Genomic DNA, 20,006 nt, shown 5'->3' with positions numbered 1-20,006 from the left:
ATTGGCTATCACCAAGGTGAATAGTCTTATCACATATCAATCACTCTCTCAACTGGTGGCTACCCTAGCACTGGCCATTGAAGATACTTTTTATGAACAGTTTTGTGCATAGGGGCCTTGATGTTAACTGTTGTTTTCACACTTAAATGTTTAGTTTTTCATTTGTCCAAGAACCTGCATTGCGCAATTGGAAGTTATCGTAGGGCGGTCGAAAGAATGACCAAAATGAAAACGTGGAAGGAAACTGGCACAGCTATCATGTGTACATTCAACTGAAGCATACTACATCTTGCAAGGATGAGGAAAATATATTTGCGGAAACATCCACAATTCCAGCTGATTGCGCTCTTAAATTGTAAAATAGAATAAAAGGAATGTGCACGTACCTCAGTACGACGTATTGTTTCTCAAGCCTTTTTAGCACGGTCATTTCTATGCGATATGTAGTATCGACTTGTCATGTAGAAATTTGTTTCATAACAAATGTAATGGAACGGAAAAATTTAATGACAAATGTTCTTCACATTGCTGAACAGCTTTCCAACCTAGTTAACTCTTAATGTTAGTTATACTAGAATTAATTTTATAATTGCAACTGACAAAGCATGCAGCATGGTTTTGTATGCGTTTAGGTTTATAAATTGGTGTTTGGTCATTGGGACCCATATTTTACAGGCATAGTCACGGACCGGTCATACATTAGCGACATACAGAGCTCCTTTAAGGGTTTTGGGGGGCAGATTTCAAACTAAGTTTAATGGAATTTAACATGCCATTGGCTTTACCTGTTACACAGCCTATAAGTTTATTCCAAGATAAGCCTGAAGTGAAATAGACATCAAGGTATTTAAAAATGTTCACTGCCACCGAGCGGATTACCAGACAGGCTATACCAATATGGAGCAATGTGTTGGCATTTGTAACAGCCACGTACATAGGTTTGCTATTTGTAGCAATGAAGTAAGCACTACAAGATGTAGTGGCCCTTCCAAGTCATTCTACTGCTCGCTTGATGCTAGGAGAAACTTCCAAAGGGTGTACCTATACGTGCCGCTATATCTCTCAGGCTGGAGTGCTCTGCACCAGAGCAGATCAGAGAGAGTTGTGCAGCAGCACTGGTTGCTAACACTGGTCTGATCTAGGACAAGCCTAGGCTTATGCTAGGCCTATACACACAAAGTATATCGGTACCAACTAGCACGTCCAGCCACAGGCACGAGCACTTCAGCCTGGGAGCTCTTGCAATACTTGTACTTTCCCTGCTGTCCAGAAGCGTGCAATGACGCACAACAGTACATGTGGACACCCGTGGCACCAAGAATTAATCATATTCCAGCGACCCGACTGTATAGATGAACTAGCTTGTGTAGATTAGGTGGCAATGCGGCTCGGTGATTGGTCATCACGTCTGCTGTTCCATACAGCATGCCAGCACCATGCCGGATAGCTGTCCACCATTTCTGCTATGTGTAGGTCACTGTCCGTCGCCATTCAAGAGGGCTGCCACAGAAATTGTGCCCAATTAAAGCAGCAGAAAATTCAGAAGGGTGTTAAGAGTGCTTTAGCATAGTGCTACTGTCCTACCGATACTGTTGCCGGCTAACACTGACATGCATGCACGGATTTTAGTGGGTTCTTAGTATACTTGCCAAGTTTACTGTGAGTGCTGTTCAATCTGGACATTGTAAAATTCTGTCATGTTGTCAAATTCCATTAGTATCATGCACAGCTATCCACTTTTCTCATTCAAGCATAGTACATGCACTTTTATTATAAGTATCTTTTTTTTTTTTTGACGAATGCCAGGCAGGTGCTCCAGCTTTACTAGTACTTTCAAGCAAGTGCTCGTGTACTCAAGTCCTGTCTGGAATATGCTGAGCTCAGGCAGTTTCCTGCCATACTTTGGTAACAGTGGTGCAGGCGACAATTCTTTTTTTTGCCAAATTGTAGTTCTCATTGAAAAAGGCTGCGTTAAAACTTCTGAACTAAGGAATCCAGCTATTGGTGGCGCATATCCAGCCAGAGTGTCAGCTCATTTGTGCTCAAATTTCAGAGAGAGGTAGCATTCCATGATGCATTGTGTTTGATGTCATGTTTTGATGCAGGGCCTGCCTGTTTTGTCTAGAGTAAATTGAAAGTGCACGTTGTCTATGGTGATGCAGTAGTGAAGCATTGCACAGTATTTTGGCGTTATTTACAGCAGTCAGCATAGGTTTCAACTCCTGGTAGGATGCATCTCAACAGGACTTCGCGCAGCATTGCCGCTGAGATCGTAGAAGTGCAAAAGACGAGATAGGAGCCAACATCTTGAGCCCCTTGTCGAAATGCTGTCTCCAGTGGCATTCTTTGTTCAAACAGTTATTCACTTCAAGCCTCGACCTTCTTGTCAACTTCTGTCTTGTTTCAGCATGTGCTATTGCAAATGCCTTTCATGCATACATCGAGGAAAAAAAAATATGTGATACTCTGCAAATTTCATGTGCAGCCAAATTTTAGCACTAGTCAACAGCAACATTTCAATGCGCTAGACATGTCAAATGATTTTTATAAAAACAAGGACAACAGTGCAAGGTGAAAGGACGTACTCCTTGTGCGATAATGAAACCTAGCCGACGCTGTAGCCTCGCAGCTAGCATTCCCTTACACTAAGGTTGAGTTCGCTGGTTTGATTTGCATAAGTGACAGCTGCGTTCTGATTGGGGGCCAGACACAAAAGCGTTCGTGTATTGAGAATATCAGTGTGCACCAGAGAGCCCCAGGTGGTCCGAATTAATCGGGAGCACACTACGACGACGTCTCTCAAGGCACAGCTGTTTTCATTGGCACTTGAACTAACGAATCGGTCGGGCAGCGACTTGCACATTGCATATTAGGGCTTCGCTCATCTTGGTCCGGGTGTCTGTACCACAACAGGGGTACGGACGCGCGCTTCCAGCTCGACAAAGCCGGCTTGCCGTCTCTCTGGGCTGCTGGACCTGGACGACAACCTCAAGTAGACGAGCTGCGCCGAATCTCCCGGCGGGTCCCGGAGCAGGCCGTAAATGAACGAGCAGACCACGGTGACAAACACGACTATCGCCACGATCGCTTGCGACGAGGGCCAATTCTCGGGGAGCACGTTGCGCAGGGCGCGCAGCAAGTGTGATGCCGCGTCTTCGTCGCGGGATGTCTCGGCGTCCCCGCTAGACATGTCTGCGCGACGGGCTTGCTCTGCGCGCTCAGCTCGCGGCTCACGCAATGAATACGTGCCCGAACGCGTAGACGGCGTGCGGACATACAACTCGCTAGACGAGCGTTGCGGCACAGTTCTCGTGCGCAAGTCGACGCTGCGACTGTTGCAGGGTCCGGACCTGCAGGTAGCGACGTCGGATGCATAAATGAAGTTCGGCGAGTAGCCATATAGTGCATGTACCACGTCGAACGCTACTTACCGCTAGATTCAGTTTGTGCTCGTGAAAGAGCCGACGGTGCGTATACATGTGTGAATGTGGAAGGCCAAGTCCGCCCGATGAGACCGCGACGGTCAGGGTACATGGTACAGAAGTGTTCACAATGTCACCGCGCTACCAACACGTGCGACGGGCATATCGTGTGCCTCGAAGTGACGCATCGTTGACGCCATCCTTTTCGGATATATGTAGGTTGTCACAGCGGATGGGAGTAATCCTGTTTACACGGTCACTGCCGGCGCGGTTCGGGCATCATGGCGGCGGCCGTCACCGCCGCGACGCCATCTTGTTTCCACGCAATGGCTTCAACCCACTGCGGGGGGGCAGTGGGTTCCTTTTAGGCGCTTTTAAAGCGAAAGCTTTACTGGCCGCGAACTTGCGATTTCGCTGTGGCCGTGCTCCTAGGAGGCACATGACGTCACACCGCGTTCCTCGTCGTTGCGTTCGCCTCCGCTCGCTTCGCCAGCTGCGTCGCATATGCCTGATAACATGTCGGAGGTTTGAAAAGGAGAGCTCGCGTGCGCCGCAACCACAGTTGAGGCGGCAGTATGGACGGCGACAATTCTGATATTAAAGCAGGAGGATGCCTGGAATCGATATCGGAACGAGACGAAGAGAAAAGGAATCGCCCAGGAAACAGACGAACAGTGCGCCGAAAGACTGGCGAAACGCCGCAACATAGCTAGACAACCAGACTAACCTGGACTTGCAATCAAGATTAACGAAGGCTAACCATGCAATCCTTAGCTTTCACTATGTATATCCTGGCATAGCCGAGCTAGGCCACTGCCAATTTTTCGGCGCACCGAAAAGGAATTATTTTCTTTTTGTACTAAAAAATTAAAGGTGTACATTTTCACTATGCAGTGTCTTTTACCTTTTATTGTGTAAGCCATCATATTCGAGCGAACTTAATATAACACCCGGCGCAGTTTGTTGTTTCCTTTCGGTACATTTTACTTTTCCTTTTAGTACGATGCCCTCACGTAAGTGTTAATGTGCACAGGGAATAAAACTACCAGGAATAACACATGTTAATTAGAGTGGTGGTCTCTGTGCGCCAAAGTACACCTCAAAGAAGAGCGCAAAGTGATGCATGATTTTTGCGACATAAGATATCGCCTCGAAAGGTCACTGAAATTGTAGCTGAACCCAAGTTTTCTATTTGCAAGAAAGGCCATATATATATCGCGCAAGGTGCCTCAGGTGGATCAAAGTGAGGAATAACGGCGCGGCAAATAACCGTCGACATTGATTGCACCGCGTCGAATATTTGTTGTGGACGCTGAAGCGATTCTTCTTTAAAAAGACAGAAAGATCGAATAACAAATAAAATTTTCTTCATATTATCTTTTATTTGCCGAAAAACAGTTATTAACCAGCGGAAGTTCCATTTCTTGAATTTCGCGCCAGAATCGCAGTGCCAGTAACTCAATGTGACATCGATTACGTATTTTCGCGTTTAAGCAGCTATTTGCGCTTAGAATGTTATCAAGGGAGAATAGAAATCCTTGGTTCTATTAAAGCCACACGCGTATCCTATAATCGGTAAACGGATTTCCATACTTAAGATAATTCGTTTTCGGTACTACACCAGGCACCATGCACGACAGCCCTCCTGCAAATAGAAAACTTTGGTTCGGTTGCATGCAATTTCAGGGAACTTTCAGCCCCGAACAGCCGCTGTAAAGAAACTGCTCGCCGCAAGATTGAGCTAGAATTGATATTGCGGGTGTGCCATCTAATCGCTCATGTTGAAAGCATACTGACTCTCTCTATAAACCACGAACATTGCCTGGAGGTACATTACATGTATTAGTTGGAGATTCAACACCTCCATTACAGGTTGAGGTTGCGTTAGTTTACGTGAAAATAACATTGATGGTACTGCCAAAAAGTCCTCTTTTTTTTACGTTGAAAAGACGTTATATAAATGTCTCTGCTGGATATTCGTTAAATTTTTTGGATATTAGGCTGAAATGCGTTATAACTGCGCGTTACCAAGATGAGATTTTGTACATTCACATTACTGTGTGGGAACAGTTCAGCATATTGTTCTTGACTGACCGTAAATAGAACGGAAAATTTCAGTAACATTTCTGAGAAATAAAAACTCGCGACACCGCCTGGCGCATCAGGGCTTTTGCATATTGCTTGCTATGTTGAATATTATGTCCTCAGTAGGCACTATGTGACAGGTGCAATGGGGAGAACGCCACACAGCAAGATCAGATACTTCGCATGAACACATAAGTGCTCACGCACGTCCGCGACGCGGGCATGCAGAGTCCCTATTCTTCAGGGCCTCACACCTGGTACAAGTATATTATTGAATTAGCTCACATTTCAAGAGTAAGTTGAACGCGGAAATAGAAGAGTAGATGCAAACATGATAGTCATGAACTATAATTTGAGCAAGTGAAAAAACATGTTTGTAGTAGGGAAATTGAAAAAAAAAAAGCTTCTGGGAGGACTACTCGTGTGGTCGAAAGAGCTTTGTCAGGTCCTTACAAAATACATTGGCCGTCAGATGATATATATATATATATATATATATATATATATATATATATATATATATATATATATATGTGTGTGTGTGTGTGTGTGTGTGTGAGGAAATCTTTGCAAAAAACAAAAACAATAATGATTGATTAATATTTAAATCGAAATTTGTTTTCGACGTGACCGGCCGAACACCGGCCTTTATCAAAAGTAAATTTCCCCTAATATTTTACCAGTTGCAAGAAACATTTTTCAATTATATATATATATATATATATATATATATATATATATATATATATGGCCGAACTTTAGGTGATACTGTTCAAACGGTGCGCACCAATAAAATATACCTACCTGTTGGTGCTTGAGTGATATCCTATGTACATCCACAATACGTTGTCTGGTAGCCTAACAATCACGTAGATAGTAGGTCCTATAAACAGCCAAGCTTTTTCTTATAAAAACGGCACATACGTGAGACGTAACATGTATGCGACTTCAAGACATTGACGTTTGGATCAATAATAGACGAAGAGACGTTCGTGGTTCACAGGGATAATGAGGTAGATTTCTGAGTTAACCATCTGCCATTACAAAGTTACGTGCTTACAAATTGATGACATAAAGAATTAGACCAACTTGAGGGCCACATATGTATTCAAACGGAACAACAGCTTCCTCTGTCGGGAATGACGCTTCGAAACATCAGTGTGCTAAAGAAGCTAGAAAGGTTCTCTAACCTCCTAGCCTCTATAAGTGTGCTGTCCCGCGAACTTGTTCCTCTGTCGGTCGTCAGGTACACTACCACCTGATTATCCGGCGGAAGCTGAAGCGGCTGCCACCGGCGGGGGTCGCGGAGCGCACGGTGTACCGCTCGTAGCGGCGGTCATCGGCAGTGCTCCACCTCGAGTCCACCCTAGTGTACACGACGTCGACGCTCACGTCGGGGCGCTCGTCCCGACCATCCCACAGGAGGCCGTAGACGCAGCAGCACACCACCGAGACGAACACCGCCATCGCCACGATCGTCTGCGAGGGCGGACAATCGGGCCACTGGTCCGGAAGCCTGTCGCTCACGCAGTGCGCGGCACCGAGGAAGCTCCGCACGATGGCTTCGTACCACGGAGCAGACGTCCCGTACACCGCCGTCGCGTTGGACATGCTTGGCCGTCTGGTCTCCTCCTTCTGCGCCCAAAGTTTCTGGTCTTCGTTGCAATAGGGGGGGGGGGGGGGGATATCCTTTCCCTGACACGCCCTATAAGCGATTCCGAATGATCTCCGCTGTCGTGTTTGGCTTCACACACGATGGATGCCTGGGCGGACCTGACACGCATCACCGGGGTGCGTTTTCGAAAGTCACGCCGAGCTCTCCACTCGTGACACTGACGGAGTATAGGCGCAAGTCTGAACGTTCGCGTGGTCGCAGAACAAAGCGTCCTTCGAGAATCTGTACGCAACGCGTTTCGAGCATGCAGTCTCTCGGGCGAGTTTGTCTGCCGCAGCGTCCTTATTGTTGTGACAAGTGATCACGCACTTGTGAGAGCGAGAAGGCGACAATCGGGAAAGCGTCAGCTCCGTCGGTTCTTTCAGGCGTTGGCATTATGACGGAGAAGTAGAAACGTTGGAGCTAACCGGCGATTCGGCAGAGCTGTTCAACGTAGATGCTGATAGACGAAGATCGGTGTACCATCTCCCTAGCGTGGAGTCGGCTGCATGTCCCGGTGGGATCGCTTCAAGCCAGCCCGAAGCATTCGTTCGTAGCTGGCATCCCAACTCTGCTCGGCCCGATGTCACACCACTGAACTCTGTCGCCTGGCCGGTTGCCTCACACGGGAAGCGAGGACGACGGAGCCGGTCACGACGTCACAACGCACGATCGCACGTTTTGGCCATGCGATGGGGACAGCGCGGGCAACATGATTTATTCTTTTGTGCTTCCCTGGAGAGGGACGATTTACCTTTTAAGCAATATCACCGGCCGCGCTCGGTATCATCGCGCTCAATTCGAAGACGCCATCTTGATGGTGATGATGAGCCTCACACGTGGCACATGGCCCACAATGAGGGAATGGGTTAAAGGACGTGTATCGCGACGACGCCTGCCCCTCCTGCGGGCAGACCTCCACTCTAGCGCACATGCTGTGGGAGTGTGGGTCGACATAGCCCAAGTTCATCAAGGAGGAGTGGGACTCGCTTTTGCGTAGCCCCGCTCTAGAAAAGCAAATCCTGGCCGTCCAGCGTGCCCGCGACCGGGCCGGTGGGCTAGACCCGGCTAGTCCCGACGTGGGACTAGCCGGGTGCGCGACGAGTTCGCGTCCTCGCCGGACCTGCAATAAAAGTTTATTCACTCACTCACTCACATGGTTGTAGGAAAAAGCAAATAATTTAATTGTGATAGAGAGCGAATAGGGTAGGAAGGATGACGCGTTGCCGGTTGCCCCAAGCAGGTGTGACAAAAATGAAAGAATCACTAGTGTAATCAGGCACCGCCAATCCGGTGAGCTGTCGGCTCAGGTTAACAAAAAGAAGAAAGCGTACCCCCCCCCCCCAAAAATATCTGCGGAGCATAAATTTAATACTACATAGACACAGGGCAAACGAGAAGAAAGGGGGTTAACCGAGGGGCCCGACTTTTACTAGTCATATCACAAATGACGCCAACAAACACTGACACCAAGGACAACATAGGAGACAATACCAAGGACAACGTATGTTGTCCTTGGTGTCAGTGTTTGTTGGCTTCTGGTGGTATACACAGGGTGTTTCACGTAACTTGAACCAAGGATGTAAAAAAAGGAAGTGGTTAGCCGCAGCTGAATGAAACCAGCGGCATATGGTTTGCCGTCGTGTGGCGCTCCTTAAGAGTGTTTTTTATATTCCGCTGAATTCATTAACTAAGACGAATTATGCAAACTTTTTATTATTCACTTTATGGCCAAGTGCGTTTCGATGCATTGTAGAGTGGATTCCGAAACGATCGATCCAATCCTTTGTGGCGATATATATATATATATATATTTTTTTTGGCGTTTAAAGGAAGCCCGCGAAATATAAAATACAACCATGTGACTTCGCTCGTGCGCTATCACATTGCAGCGCTCTCGACCTTGCGTCGAGCTTATCGCTTATCAGGGACGACGGCGTTTCCTTTATGTGTGCCACCGTCAAAGATGCTGACGCACTGTGAAGCCGATGCCTAGAGCCGCTCACTTCGCCATGGTCCGCGCGCGGTCCTTTCGCACGAAGCGCGGTTGAAGAGCGCTGCAATACGACAGCGCATAAGCGCAGTCACGTGACTTTACTTCATATTTCGCGGGATTTCTTTGAACGGCGAAAAAAAAAAAAATCACCACGCAGCATGTACATTGCCACAAAAAATTGCATCGGTTGTTTTCGAATCCTCTCTACAACACAACGAAATTCCATTGAGTCTAAAGTGAATGTTAGAAAAATTGCATAATTCATCTTGGTTAATTAACTAATTCAGCGGAATATGAAAACTACTCTACGGAGCGCCACATTATGGCAAGCCATATGCCGCTGGTTTCATTCAGCTGCGGCTAACCACTTTTCTGAAAGTTGCAGAGCGATCCTGGTTCCTCTGAACGAACCAAATGCACCTGCATGTTTCATGTACTTCCATGTTCCATGTCCTCCTTGGCCGCCATTTTCCATTGTCTAGAGTCCCTCTCGTTTTGCCCTCAGAAACATGCTGAAGAAAAGGCGATCAGCGTCTTCTGCCTCATTTAGCAGTGGGAGACAAACTTAGACTGAACCGTGACATTCCAATTGTGCACGTGGGTGTAAACACTAGTGTGAATTGCTCCCCTTCCTCCAATTCCCTCTGTATTGCAAACATCCTCCTTATTTGGCAAGTATATAATTCCTTTGTAATGTATTTGAATATTTTATTGCATTTCTCGCATGATTAAACAACATCTGGGACTAAAATAATAGGTTCGCCACCAGAAACAATGCAAAAAAATAATTTTTCGCTGAAGGAAATCGGCCATGGAAAGTTTGTTTTGCCAGGTGCCGCTGTAATGCCACATGTTCTTTTCAGTTTAAATGTGACAAGCGTTGTGACAGCTATGTCACTGCACAATATGTGCTTGCGATACTAGGTGTTCGAGCATCTTGAATGTTGCAGCCACGTGTACAAAGATGGGATTGCCCTATCAGAGTGTAGCGATTGCTAACTTCAGCGGGCTTGTCAAGGAAATCTAGAATGTACAACACTGTTATGGAACAGGGGACATCATGATAACTGATCGAGTTGATTTGACAACCTATGAATGCGTTCACGGCTAGTGCATTTACAACATTTAAAGGGTAACAACATAAAATTTTAGTTCCGTTCGTTTTGCTTCATTACATAGCCGCTGGCTCTGTAGTAGTGGTATGAGGTCTCGATTTCACAAATGTACGACAAACCATGAATTATACCATTGTTTCATGCATCAAACTGAAAACATGCGCTGAATGCAGTGCGGCTGTGGGCTGTTGACCGGAGGTTCTCAAAGCGTCATGAAAACTGGGGTTGTGGACTTGTGGTTATGTGATATCATTGCCATGTGGGTGATGCAGTGGTCACCACTGCACCGTGAGTGCCTCGCCAAAAGACGAGATAACAGGGGGAAGAGGAGCCGACGAGGACATGGCCCATTCAAAGGGAAGCAGCAGCAGAAAAACTAAGCTTACCTCGCGTCAAATGCAAAGTAGTACAGAGCAAAAAAGGAAAGAATTGCAGATGCGGTGCATACTCAGCTTTCAGTGACAGCCATTACATGACTTGCGACTACTGCATGGGGTGGTGTTACTAGACCAGGCTCACTGATGCGTGCGTCAGTTGTTTGTGACACTGCCTGACAACTACTTCCAATTTCATTTTTTTGATGTAATGAGATGCTCTTGTCAGTACAACCTATGCAGTGAAGATGTACTGGTTTTGGCACACATTTTTGAACTGGCCGCATTGATGATGGTACTATAAATTATTTATTGCACGTTTGAAAAATTCTGCCGCCATACCGTCGTTACGAAGTCAGCTGCTATCTAATAAGCCATAAAAAGCAAGATAAAAATTTTTGTCGGTATTTCTTTAGGTTCCGAGGGTATGAGTTTGCCCAAATAAACGATTCGCTGAACTTCCTGCTTCGAGTTTTCGTTGCCACTACACCTTGACAACATAATTTGGCTGATTTCATTATATAAAAGCTCAGTGATCTTAGCCCTTTACCGAACTTTGTTGGCACTATGTATTTGTGGCAGAGCGATGCTTTCTCCATGTAAGCCTCCGACTCAAAGCAGCAAGTAAAGTCAAACAGAACATGACTACCTAGATTGCTGGCACAGTGCAGGAAAAACTGTTTAAGTGACTCTGTTCATCTCAGGCGATCTGAATTATGAGACAGCTATAGGGCCTCTTCACTCGCAATATTTTGCTGCACCGGAGTTGTTAGTTGGCATGAAGAAAATGTTGAAGCTTCCCAAAGAGCAACTTGACATTCTAGGTTAATCCAATGGTTCTTTTTCGTGTCCTTTTAAATGTTTTTTACATGGTAAAGCTTCTACTGCAGCGAGCAGATCAGATGGAAATTCTCCTCACAACACAAGGCACCAAAGAATTGGTGTACGGCAATGACTCATGATTTTACAATGTTTGTTAGCTATATGAAAGCCACAAACACACAAAAAGAGGAACTTGCTTTGTAAGACTGCAGTATCCTATAGTTATGTACACTTTTTAAGCAGTATTATGATATTTGAGCTATACAAGCAGGAGGTGTATTTTCTAACCATCCAATTCATTTTTTTTTTCGCTTCATCATTGGCTCAGACGTAGCTTGTTATGCCTTCACTTTGATTGTTAGCACAGGAAAAAGAAGAAAAAAGAAAGTGGAAATTGGCACATGTTCATCATTGTCCAGAGATGAAAAGCAGTTCAATGCTTGATTAATGTCTGAACTAGTTTAAAGGGACACCAAAGGGAAATGTTAAGTCAAGCTAAAGTGATGAGTGCTCGAGAATCTCTAAGGCATCAATATTTTATTGCGAACAGAGCCTTAATAATCAAGCCATTGAGGTAAATGCAGGACACGGTTAGAGACTCCCCCAGGACATTTAAGTACTTGCCCGATGACGAAAGCATTCCTCAGTTAAATTCTGTCGCTAGTACTCAACCATTCGTTGCAAAAGCACACTTGTATTATAAGACGAAATAAAATGCTATGTGTCCATTTCTATTTCATTTTTGGAAAAAATAACTAATTGAAATTACCCCTGACGACACAGGCGGTCGAAACGTTCCGTTTTTGCTTGACTCTGTGCTGCCCACACTTTCGCGTTTCAGTAGTTTCATTCTTGCGTAGTGCTGCGTTGATTTTGCTGGCTTGCAAAACTCGCACAAACTGCAAGTAGCAGCAGGGGCAAATCCACCGCTCTGTCTTTAAATCTGTCTTGGCTCAGTGCCGCCGTCTATCGGTGATTGTTTTACTCTCCCACAGCAACAAAGGGTGGTGATGGCGTATGTAACATCACCAGTCCCCCAAATGGGTGGCGGGAGATTTGAATTTCGAAAAAGGTATTCAGACCCTTGAGATGGATTTTTCTCGTAAATTAAGTCTTTTCTTGGCATGAAACAAGCGTTGTCAGGTTTCTGGAATGGTATTTAAACAGTCCACGTTGGCTTAGTATTTGCCTTTAGTGTCCCTTTGAGCATTAATGTATCTTCTTAAGCCAACTACGGTGCTATTGGTCTGCCTTGAGTGTGTTACATACTGCCAGTGTTTCCCAACTCACTTAAAGGTTAAAGCTCCATGCCTTAATATTATAATTGTCAGGTGCAAGCGGTGAAAATCCACAATCTACAGAGCTTGCATAATAAATCGGTCTACGGTTGCAGCACACGCGGTACAACTTGTGCAAAACAAAATTTTAGATTCATCGCTTACAGTCACACGATTTGCAGTTACACGTAAGCACCATAAAGAAGTGCTGTACATTCTAAACAAATTTTCGGAACCCTAAAACATGCAGAAAATGAATAATCTCTAACTGCGAGCTCTTGACAACAGACCTTTCCACATCAAAATGAGCTGGCGAAAAATTTATTTTACGCATTATTCTATAACAACACAGGTTATATGTAACACTTTATACACTGTCACCGCTGAAAGAAAAAGATATGGTAGTTGTTTGTGGGTGAGAAATTTCTTAACATTAAGCAGACATCAAGAAAGCAGCCATTCTTGCAAGTTTTCTTGTCACACTGAAATGGCAGATGTGAACACTTCAAAGCTGAAAATGAAAGAATTTACATAATGCCATGTCACTGCTTCCAACATGCCTTTTTACAGTTCCTAACACCTATGACTAGCACATCCCACCAGTTCATCAGTTTGATAATATAAACACATGTTTCTAAGCACTTCTGTTTTTATAAACAACAATCATAAGCGCTGTGATCGGAACAGATTTTCACACCGCACAGCTTTTGCGACAGGTCCTCAATGCTCTCATGCTTGATACCAGGGCTTCCTGTGACATCAAGTTTGCACAGAGTGCCACTCCCCAATGATCCCAGTGCATCTATGTCACTGTCTGTCAGACCACAGCAACCGATCCCAATCTCCGTAAGCTTGCACTTAACCTTTGACAGGGAACTAACCAGCAGTTCTCCTAGTCTGGCTACATCATTTGTGAAGCAGCCAGAAAGGTCCAAAAGTTTTAAGGGATTCACATCTAGCACTGGCATTAGTGCAGTGAGTCTGTCACTGTTCAGAAGGTTGAACCCAATGTGAAGAGCTTCTAATGTTCTCAAGCCCTGCAGACAGGAGCCAGGGTCAGAGAGATCACAACATTCAATTCGCAAAACTGTCAGCTGAGGTAAATGCGTCAGCAGTGAGGCCAGCGCTGTGCCTCCATCACTTCCGATAGGATTGTAGCTCAAGTCCAGCTCCGTGCATGGCAGATCCACCTGTGCCTTCTGTAAAGTCTGAATGGCAGTGCTGAGGTAGCTCGGCCTGAAGCCTGTACACTTGAGTGAAAGACGATTGAGAGAGCGGAGTGTAGTGAGGCAGTCGCACAATGCTGTCGCCGCTGTGGGGGTCAAAACAGTACCAGAGATGTCAAGGGTGTGAAGCGGGTCTTGGTGTCTTAGGGCACGAAAGAAGAACTCCACGTTCTTGATGTTGAAGCACGGCATTGTGAAGTCTCCACTCTCAACACAGGGCTCTAGAACGGTTGCGAGGTTTATGCATGCCGACACATTTTTTCGCTCGCACTCGGAATGGTAACGCTCGGCCAGAGGAGGCAAATCCCAGGACTCCACCTGTCCGATGACTTCAGCGTGTGGCCCGTGCATTAATACGTCTATACAGTCCGACGGATCAAGCAACGCTCCATCGGGAAGTGTTATTCTAAGTATGGGTCGCGTGCCTTGGAAATCTTGGTACCGTTTTGAAGCTTCTGTTGCGAGCCATCCTACTGTCCTTTCAGAAGCTGTGCCCTTGGGTAATGGAACCAAAAAAAGTGTGTTGAGGATACGAACTCTAACTAAGAGATTACTTCCTGACGGTGCAGTCATGGCACCACTGGGAGAAGCCGAGGACGCAGTGAGAGTGTTACAGGCAGGATAACTTGTAGAAGGTGGTGCTGCGAATTCAACACTGTCGGCTGCGTCGACGACTTCTGTGCCATCACTGTCCTCAGTGATGCTCACCTCCTCCTCCTCCTCCTCCTCGAGGCGCATGACTTTTGAGCAGAATGACTGCTCAGATGAACGGTTTCGTTTCCTTGTGGCAGGCAAGTCTGGTTCTGTCAGACACCTTGTTTTAGACCTCGCCTTTGGAAGGTCGTCTTCAAGCCAGTCATCCATTTCAGTCACCAATGCAGGCAACTCTGCTTCTGCTGGGCGTCTGGACTTTGGCTGCGGTTTTGAAAGGTCATCTTCAAGCCAGTCGTCTGCTTCCCTTACCAGAGCAGGACCAACTTGTCCGCGTTTCAGGGACTGTGAAGATATCCACGGACCATCTTCACCAGCAGAACCCAACAATAAGCCGTCATTACTGCTTGTAGCATTCGCCTCTTTGAGCCGTAGTTCCACCTTCTGCAGGCATAGTTCTTCACTGGGGTTCATTGTCGACTGGTTGTCGTGTTTCCATTTACGAACAATGTCCAGTGGAGTGTCCCCTTCGGCTGTCCTCAGTGATGGGCGAGCTCCCTTCTCCAGTAAATATAATGCAACCTCGAAATGCCCATTTCCCAAGGCATCATGTAGTGGTGTGACACCTTTCATTCCGGGGCTACTTACATGCGCACCTGCTTCTACAAGGCACTTCACAATCTCTAGGTACCCGTAGTTTGCTGCCTCATGCAGAGGCTGCCACCCGCTGTAGTCCCGGATGTGCACTGAGTGGCCCATCCTAAGCAACTCTTTTACTTTTTTCAAAGAACCGTCGATGCAAGCCTTGTGGAGCTTTGTTTCCCCCTTTGTGTTGATCTTTTCCTCCAGCTTTTTCCTTGGCCTCCGTACAGTGTCACTGAATTCGGGGTCACTGTCGCTGGCGTCTGAGATGTCCTCTAGATCGATTTCAGACAAAGTGCCTGACTGCTGACTTTGGGTGGAGCTTTCAGTGTCATCTGCACCGGCTGCACGGAGCTGTTCTATCCTATCCTGAATATCACTGTCGGTGCTGCCCTGCACAGAGACCAGCTCCTCTAGGGACTCAAGCTCCAGAGCGAGCTTTCCTGCTGCTCGAGACAATGTAATAGCTTCCCGAATTGCATCCTGAACTTCTGGAGCTCTTTTACCGCATGTCTTTTGAAGCATCCGAGCAATGCTCAGCTTTGTCGATGCCATCTCGTCGGGCTCGTCAGCTCTCAGGGAAAGTTCTAGGCGATAGTACTTGAGGGCCGAATCATATTCGCGGACATCACTGCATGTTTCTGCTAGGGAGACATAGAGATCAGCGAGCTTCTTTGAAGAGATGGCTTCTGGAGAGAAGAGAGCTTCTTCTACGGCCATTTCGTATTCCTTCAGGGCTGGCCGGGGTAGCAAGCACTGCACCAAAGCATCACCGGCCTTTTCATGGAGCCTGACACGTGTGGCAGGATCTGTTGTCTCCTTGAGGTCCAAATCCCATGTCCTCAGTGCCTGACTAAGCTTAACGCAAAGAATAGCACGCTCATGGTCCTCTTGTATGGGGCTCTTTTGCTGCATGGCACGCTTGAAGGTGACGCGGGCTTCGTCACGGTCTCCTGCCTGCAACATGGCTGCTCCTCGAAGTAGGTGTGCTTCACATTTGATATCCGGTCGCTTAGCTTCTCTACCAATGTCAAGCAGGCGTCCTGCCAGCGACAGTGCATTTTCCGAGTTTCCCTGCCTGAGATGGATGTTGGCCAGTGCTGAGAGACATCGACAAAGATCCTGTTTGGACTCGCGGTGCTTCATAAACTGTACAAGCGCAAACTTAAAGCTCTCAACAGCTTTGGGGTCTTCCACTGCATCGTAAAGGAGGCCCATGTTGAGTAGCAGGCGGCCTTTCATGACAACTCTCTCTGGCTCACTCAAGGTATCTGCAAGGTTGTCTTCAACTATGCGCAACGACTTGAGATACGCATTCTTGGCCTTGCTGATGAGCCGTTCGCTGGGTTTGGCTTCTGTCTGGTGCTGAACGAAGTAGCACTGCCCCAGTGTTGCCAGGGCACGCTGCTGTTCCACATATGATTCAGCCTTTTCAGCCAATGCTAGGTAGCTCTTGAGGTTATCATGGGCTTCATTAAAGCGTTCCAGCTGCATAAGACACTCGCCCCGTCGCCGATGCACTTCGGCTTTGTCAAGTTGTGTCTGGTCTGGCAGCACCTCGCAGACTTGAAAAGCCTGCACAAACCAGCAGCATCCACCAGTTGCTCTGTTAGTGACACTAATAATGTGGCTAGTAATGGCCTATGTCTAGATCTGTGTGTGCTGCAATTCGGATACCTTTACACTAAGCACTATGTAATGCTGATATGTACAGTCACGAGTGACAGTTTATAGACCAATGATGCTGCTAAAATTATTGTCTTCTTTGAAGCCTGGGCGTGCCAGCTGAAATTGAGTGGCACAGTTTATGTGCTTAAACAACGCAATGTACTGAAGCAATTCCACCCTGCAGAGGCATGCTAGAAATTTTTATATATATATATTTTTTTTGCTGATGCCGCGGTCTCCAAACTTTTGTTCGGGACTGTACATACTTGTGGTTCTATTAAAAAAAAGTTCAAGCAACATGTGCCATTGAAATTGTTGTAACAAAATTATAATGACAAATGATGTTCTCTAGATAACCAGAATTAAAACAGGATTGCACAAACCACTGAAATGTTAGAAACATTGGCCTTTAATATTTTCTGCACTACTTTGTGAAAGTAGTTGCCACCATCGGCGACCCATATCGGTGTCACATGGGCACTTTTGACTGTGATGAAGCCTGACTGCGATACCATTCTTGATTGCAATTGGCTGCTTTGTGCAAGCTGCCTAAAGGGGCCAACCGTGGTCGATAAAGTTGATTTTGGTCAGGACCGATTTAAATTGCCCGTGTAACTGGAGTATTAAAGGACTTCTCATAGTATGTATCATCTCAATTTCCATGTACTACACTGCTGCTGCTCCCTGGTTTATGAAGCCGGTGGGGCTAGTCAAGCTGCAGTTATGCAGTTTCTTTTCTCCCTGACCATCGCAACTACACCGGAATGCAAATACACCAGCATGGCGAGTACTCTTAATCTTTCTCGTGATTGGCTGTCACATTCACACTAACTATAAAAAATGTAAGAGTTGCAAGCTCGAGCATCACTGCTATCGTGATGTTAGCACATAGGGTGGGTCTATGTTTGATGAAAACTTGTCTCGTGTCCAGTAATGAGCCGCAAACTGAACTCTCGCTGGAGGGATCCCACATAACGATTATGTGACCGCACCTGTTCGATTCTCGCAAACCTGGCTGTGACCAACACGAGATGGCAAGACATGCCTCCAGCTTGCCGTGCTTGCGATTCACCAACCTGGTGACCGTAAGGCAAGGCATTTGTGAATGCTCAGCTTGCTGACAAGATCACGCTGGTGTTGATTGCACGTACCTCATCAAACTCGGCCAGCGCGGCTTCGTAGTCTCCATGTTCACGCAGCGTGTCGCCTTTGTACAAGCAGAGGTCGTACAGGTTACGAAACTTGCCGTGCTTTTGCGCAAGACACTTGTCCTGGTCGATGCGGCGGCACAGCGACGCAGAAGCGCTGCGGCCTCCAGGCATGATTGCGCTACGACACCGTCGGCGTTGCCAGTTGGCAGCAGTGCGCGATGGAAGCTTCAGTCGAGCTTCCTAGCACACTGACGCGTTTAGACGCCAAGTGACGCCGTCCCAACATGCGGACTGCACGGAAACGAAGTGCGCGCGGCAGGTCGGCTTCACACTCGGGGAGCGAACAGCCCTGCGATCGTTGCGATTGTAGTGCTGCTCTTGCTGTTGTGTAACCACGTACAACTGGAACTTCATGCAGTGTACTCTGCTACTCGCCTGACGCTCGTCGGCTGTTTTATTCCGGGCCGAGTGCGTGGCGGCATCATCGCACAGATGCACGTAACGGTATCGTTCTGTGGTATCACGTTGATCACAAAAGCAGTGCTCACAAACACGGTCGGGTGCTGCCGCTCACGGTCACACACATGTTGTTGACCCAACGGTCTCGCAAGCAAACTTCCTTAAACCACAGAAGGAAGAGAAGGACTACGTATTCACAAACGCTGTCTTGACGTTTGACTTTCACGAGTCAGTTGACGTTTTATTATGTTTTGCCGCCAAACTGACCTACCGCATCATAACATGTCCGCACAAATGGCGCCATTTGTTTTTGGTTCTGGTGATTTGAAAAAGAACGGTCTCTAGTTTCGCTTTGAATAATGTTGATGTCTGAGATTGCAATAACAAATTATTATATTCTATAAATTTTTTATTTGTCTTTCATATTTTGAATGCTGCAATTATTATCTCAACCATATCTCAGCCAATACCTCAGCCAATGATCAGCAAATGAAAGGGCGGCCATGACGTCAACATTCGCTTTCGGCGCCCTTCGTTTCTAAAGATTGTTTTGATGTTGGCTGTTGAGTGTTCTCGTATTTCACGCTCTAAATTTGGTTCGATCGAACGGACGCGAATTTTTTTCACGTGCTCTAGAAGCTCGTGCGCGGCGCGTTCTGCTTGTTTGGGAACCAGCGGTGACATCCCAGTGCGCCGAAAGCACGGCCTTCGAGATGGTGGCGCATCGCGCCGTTTATGTATGTGTGTATGTATGTATATATGTATATATGTATGTATGTATGTATGTATGTATGTATGTATGTATGTATGTATGTATGTATGTATGTATGTATGTATGTATGTATGTATGTATGTATGTGTGTGTACATATATATAGTCATAAAGACAACGGGTCGTTGCGTGCTACACATACTGCGTAGTTTAAAGAGAGTATGGTCCATTGAGACGTTTCTTTACTTGAAGCTTGGGCCGGTGGACCGGAGGAAGGGCCCTGTCCTCGGGTCTATTATAATTATTTATTTCTAAAACACATATACACTAGACAGGAAAGGGTAAGCGAGGAGCAGGCTGGCAACCGCCACCGGAAGGGGCACAACAACTGCCTACTCTTCAGAAAGGAAGAGACAGGAACATAGAAATGGAAAATAGGAAGAAGGGGACGAAAGAGGAAAGAAAGAGCAAGATGACAAATCTCGAAGAATTCAGTACATGTCACATGCAGTAGGATAGGTCACTGCAGGTCACGCCACTAAAGATTGTCGAAATGGAAGATAGTGTGTAAACGTCGAGGAAAGAAGCGTCTTGATAGACCATACTCTCTTCCTTTAAACTATATATCTGTACAGTGCATCGCACCCGCAATGTGAAGGGTGTGGGTTCGGTCCCTACCTGGCGACAAGTTATCTTTTCGTCCACTTTCATTGCTTATTCCTTCATTGTTCTCTAATGATGATGTGTGGTGTT

The 20,006-nt window shown here is 46.4% G+C and overlaps 1 protein-coding gene across 1 annotated transcript; it reads right to left on the bottom strand.

Annotated features, from left to right (window-relative positions):
- Positions 1–13,050: 13,050 nt before the first annotated feature.
- Positions 13,051–18,833, bottom strand: LOC126518360 (tonsoku-like protein). The gene is made up of 2 exons (XM_050168217.3): positions 18,084–18,833; positions 13,051–16,839 (listed from the first exon to the last, which is right to left on the bottom strand). Exons 1-2 carry the CDS (start codon positions 18,252–18,254, stop codon positions 13,396–13,398), a joined length of 3,615 nt encoding a protein of 1,204 aa, XP_050024174.2. The 5' UTR covers positions 18,255–18,833; the 3' UTR covers positions 13,051–13,395.
- Positions 18,834–20,006: the final 1,173 nt, after the last annotated feature.

Source organism: Dermacentor andersoni, chromosome 11, assembly GCF_023375885.2.
Source record: "Dermacentor andersoni chromosome 11, qqDerAnde1_hic_scaffold, whole genome shotgun sequence".
Classification (NCBI taxonomy): domain Eukaryota; kingdom Metazoa; phylum Arthropoda; class Arachnida; order Ixodida; family Ixodidae; genus Dermacentor; species Dermacentor andersoni.
This window is presented reverse-complemented; position numbering and strand designations above follow the sequence as displayed.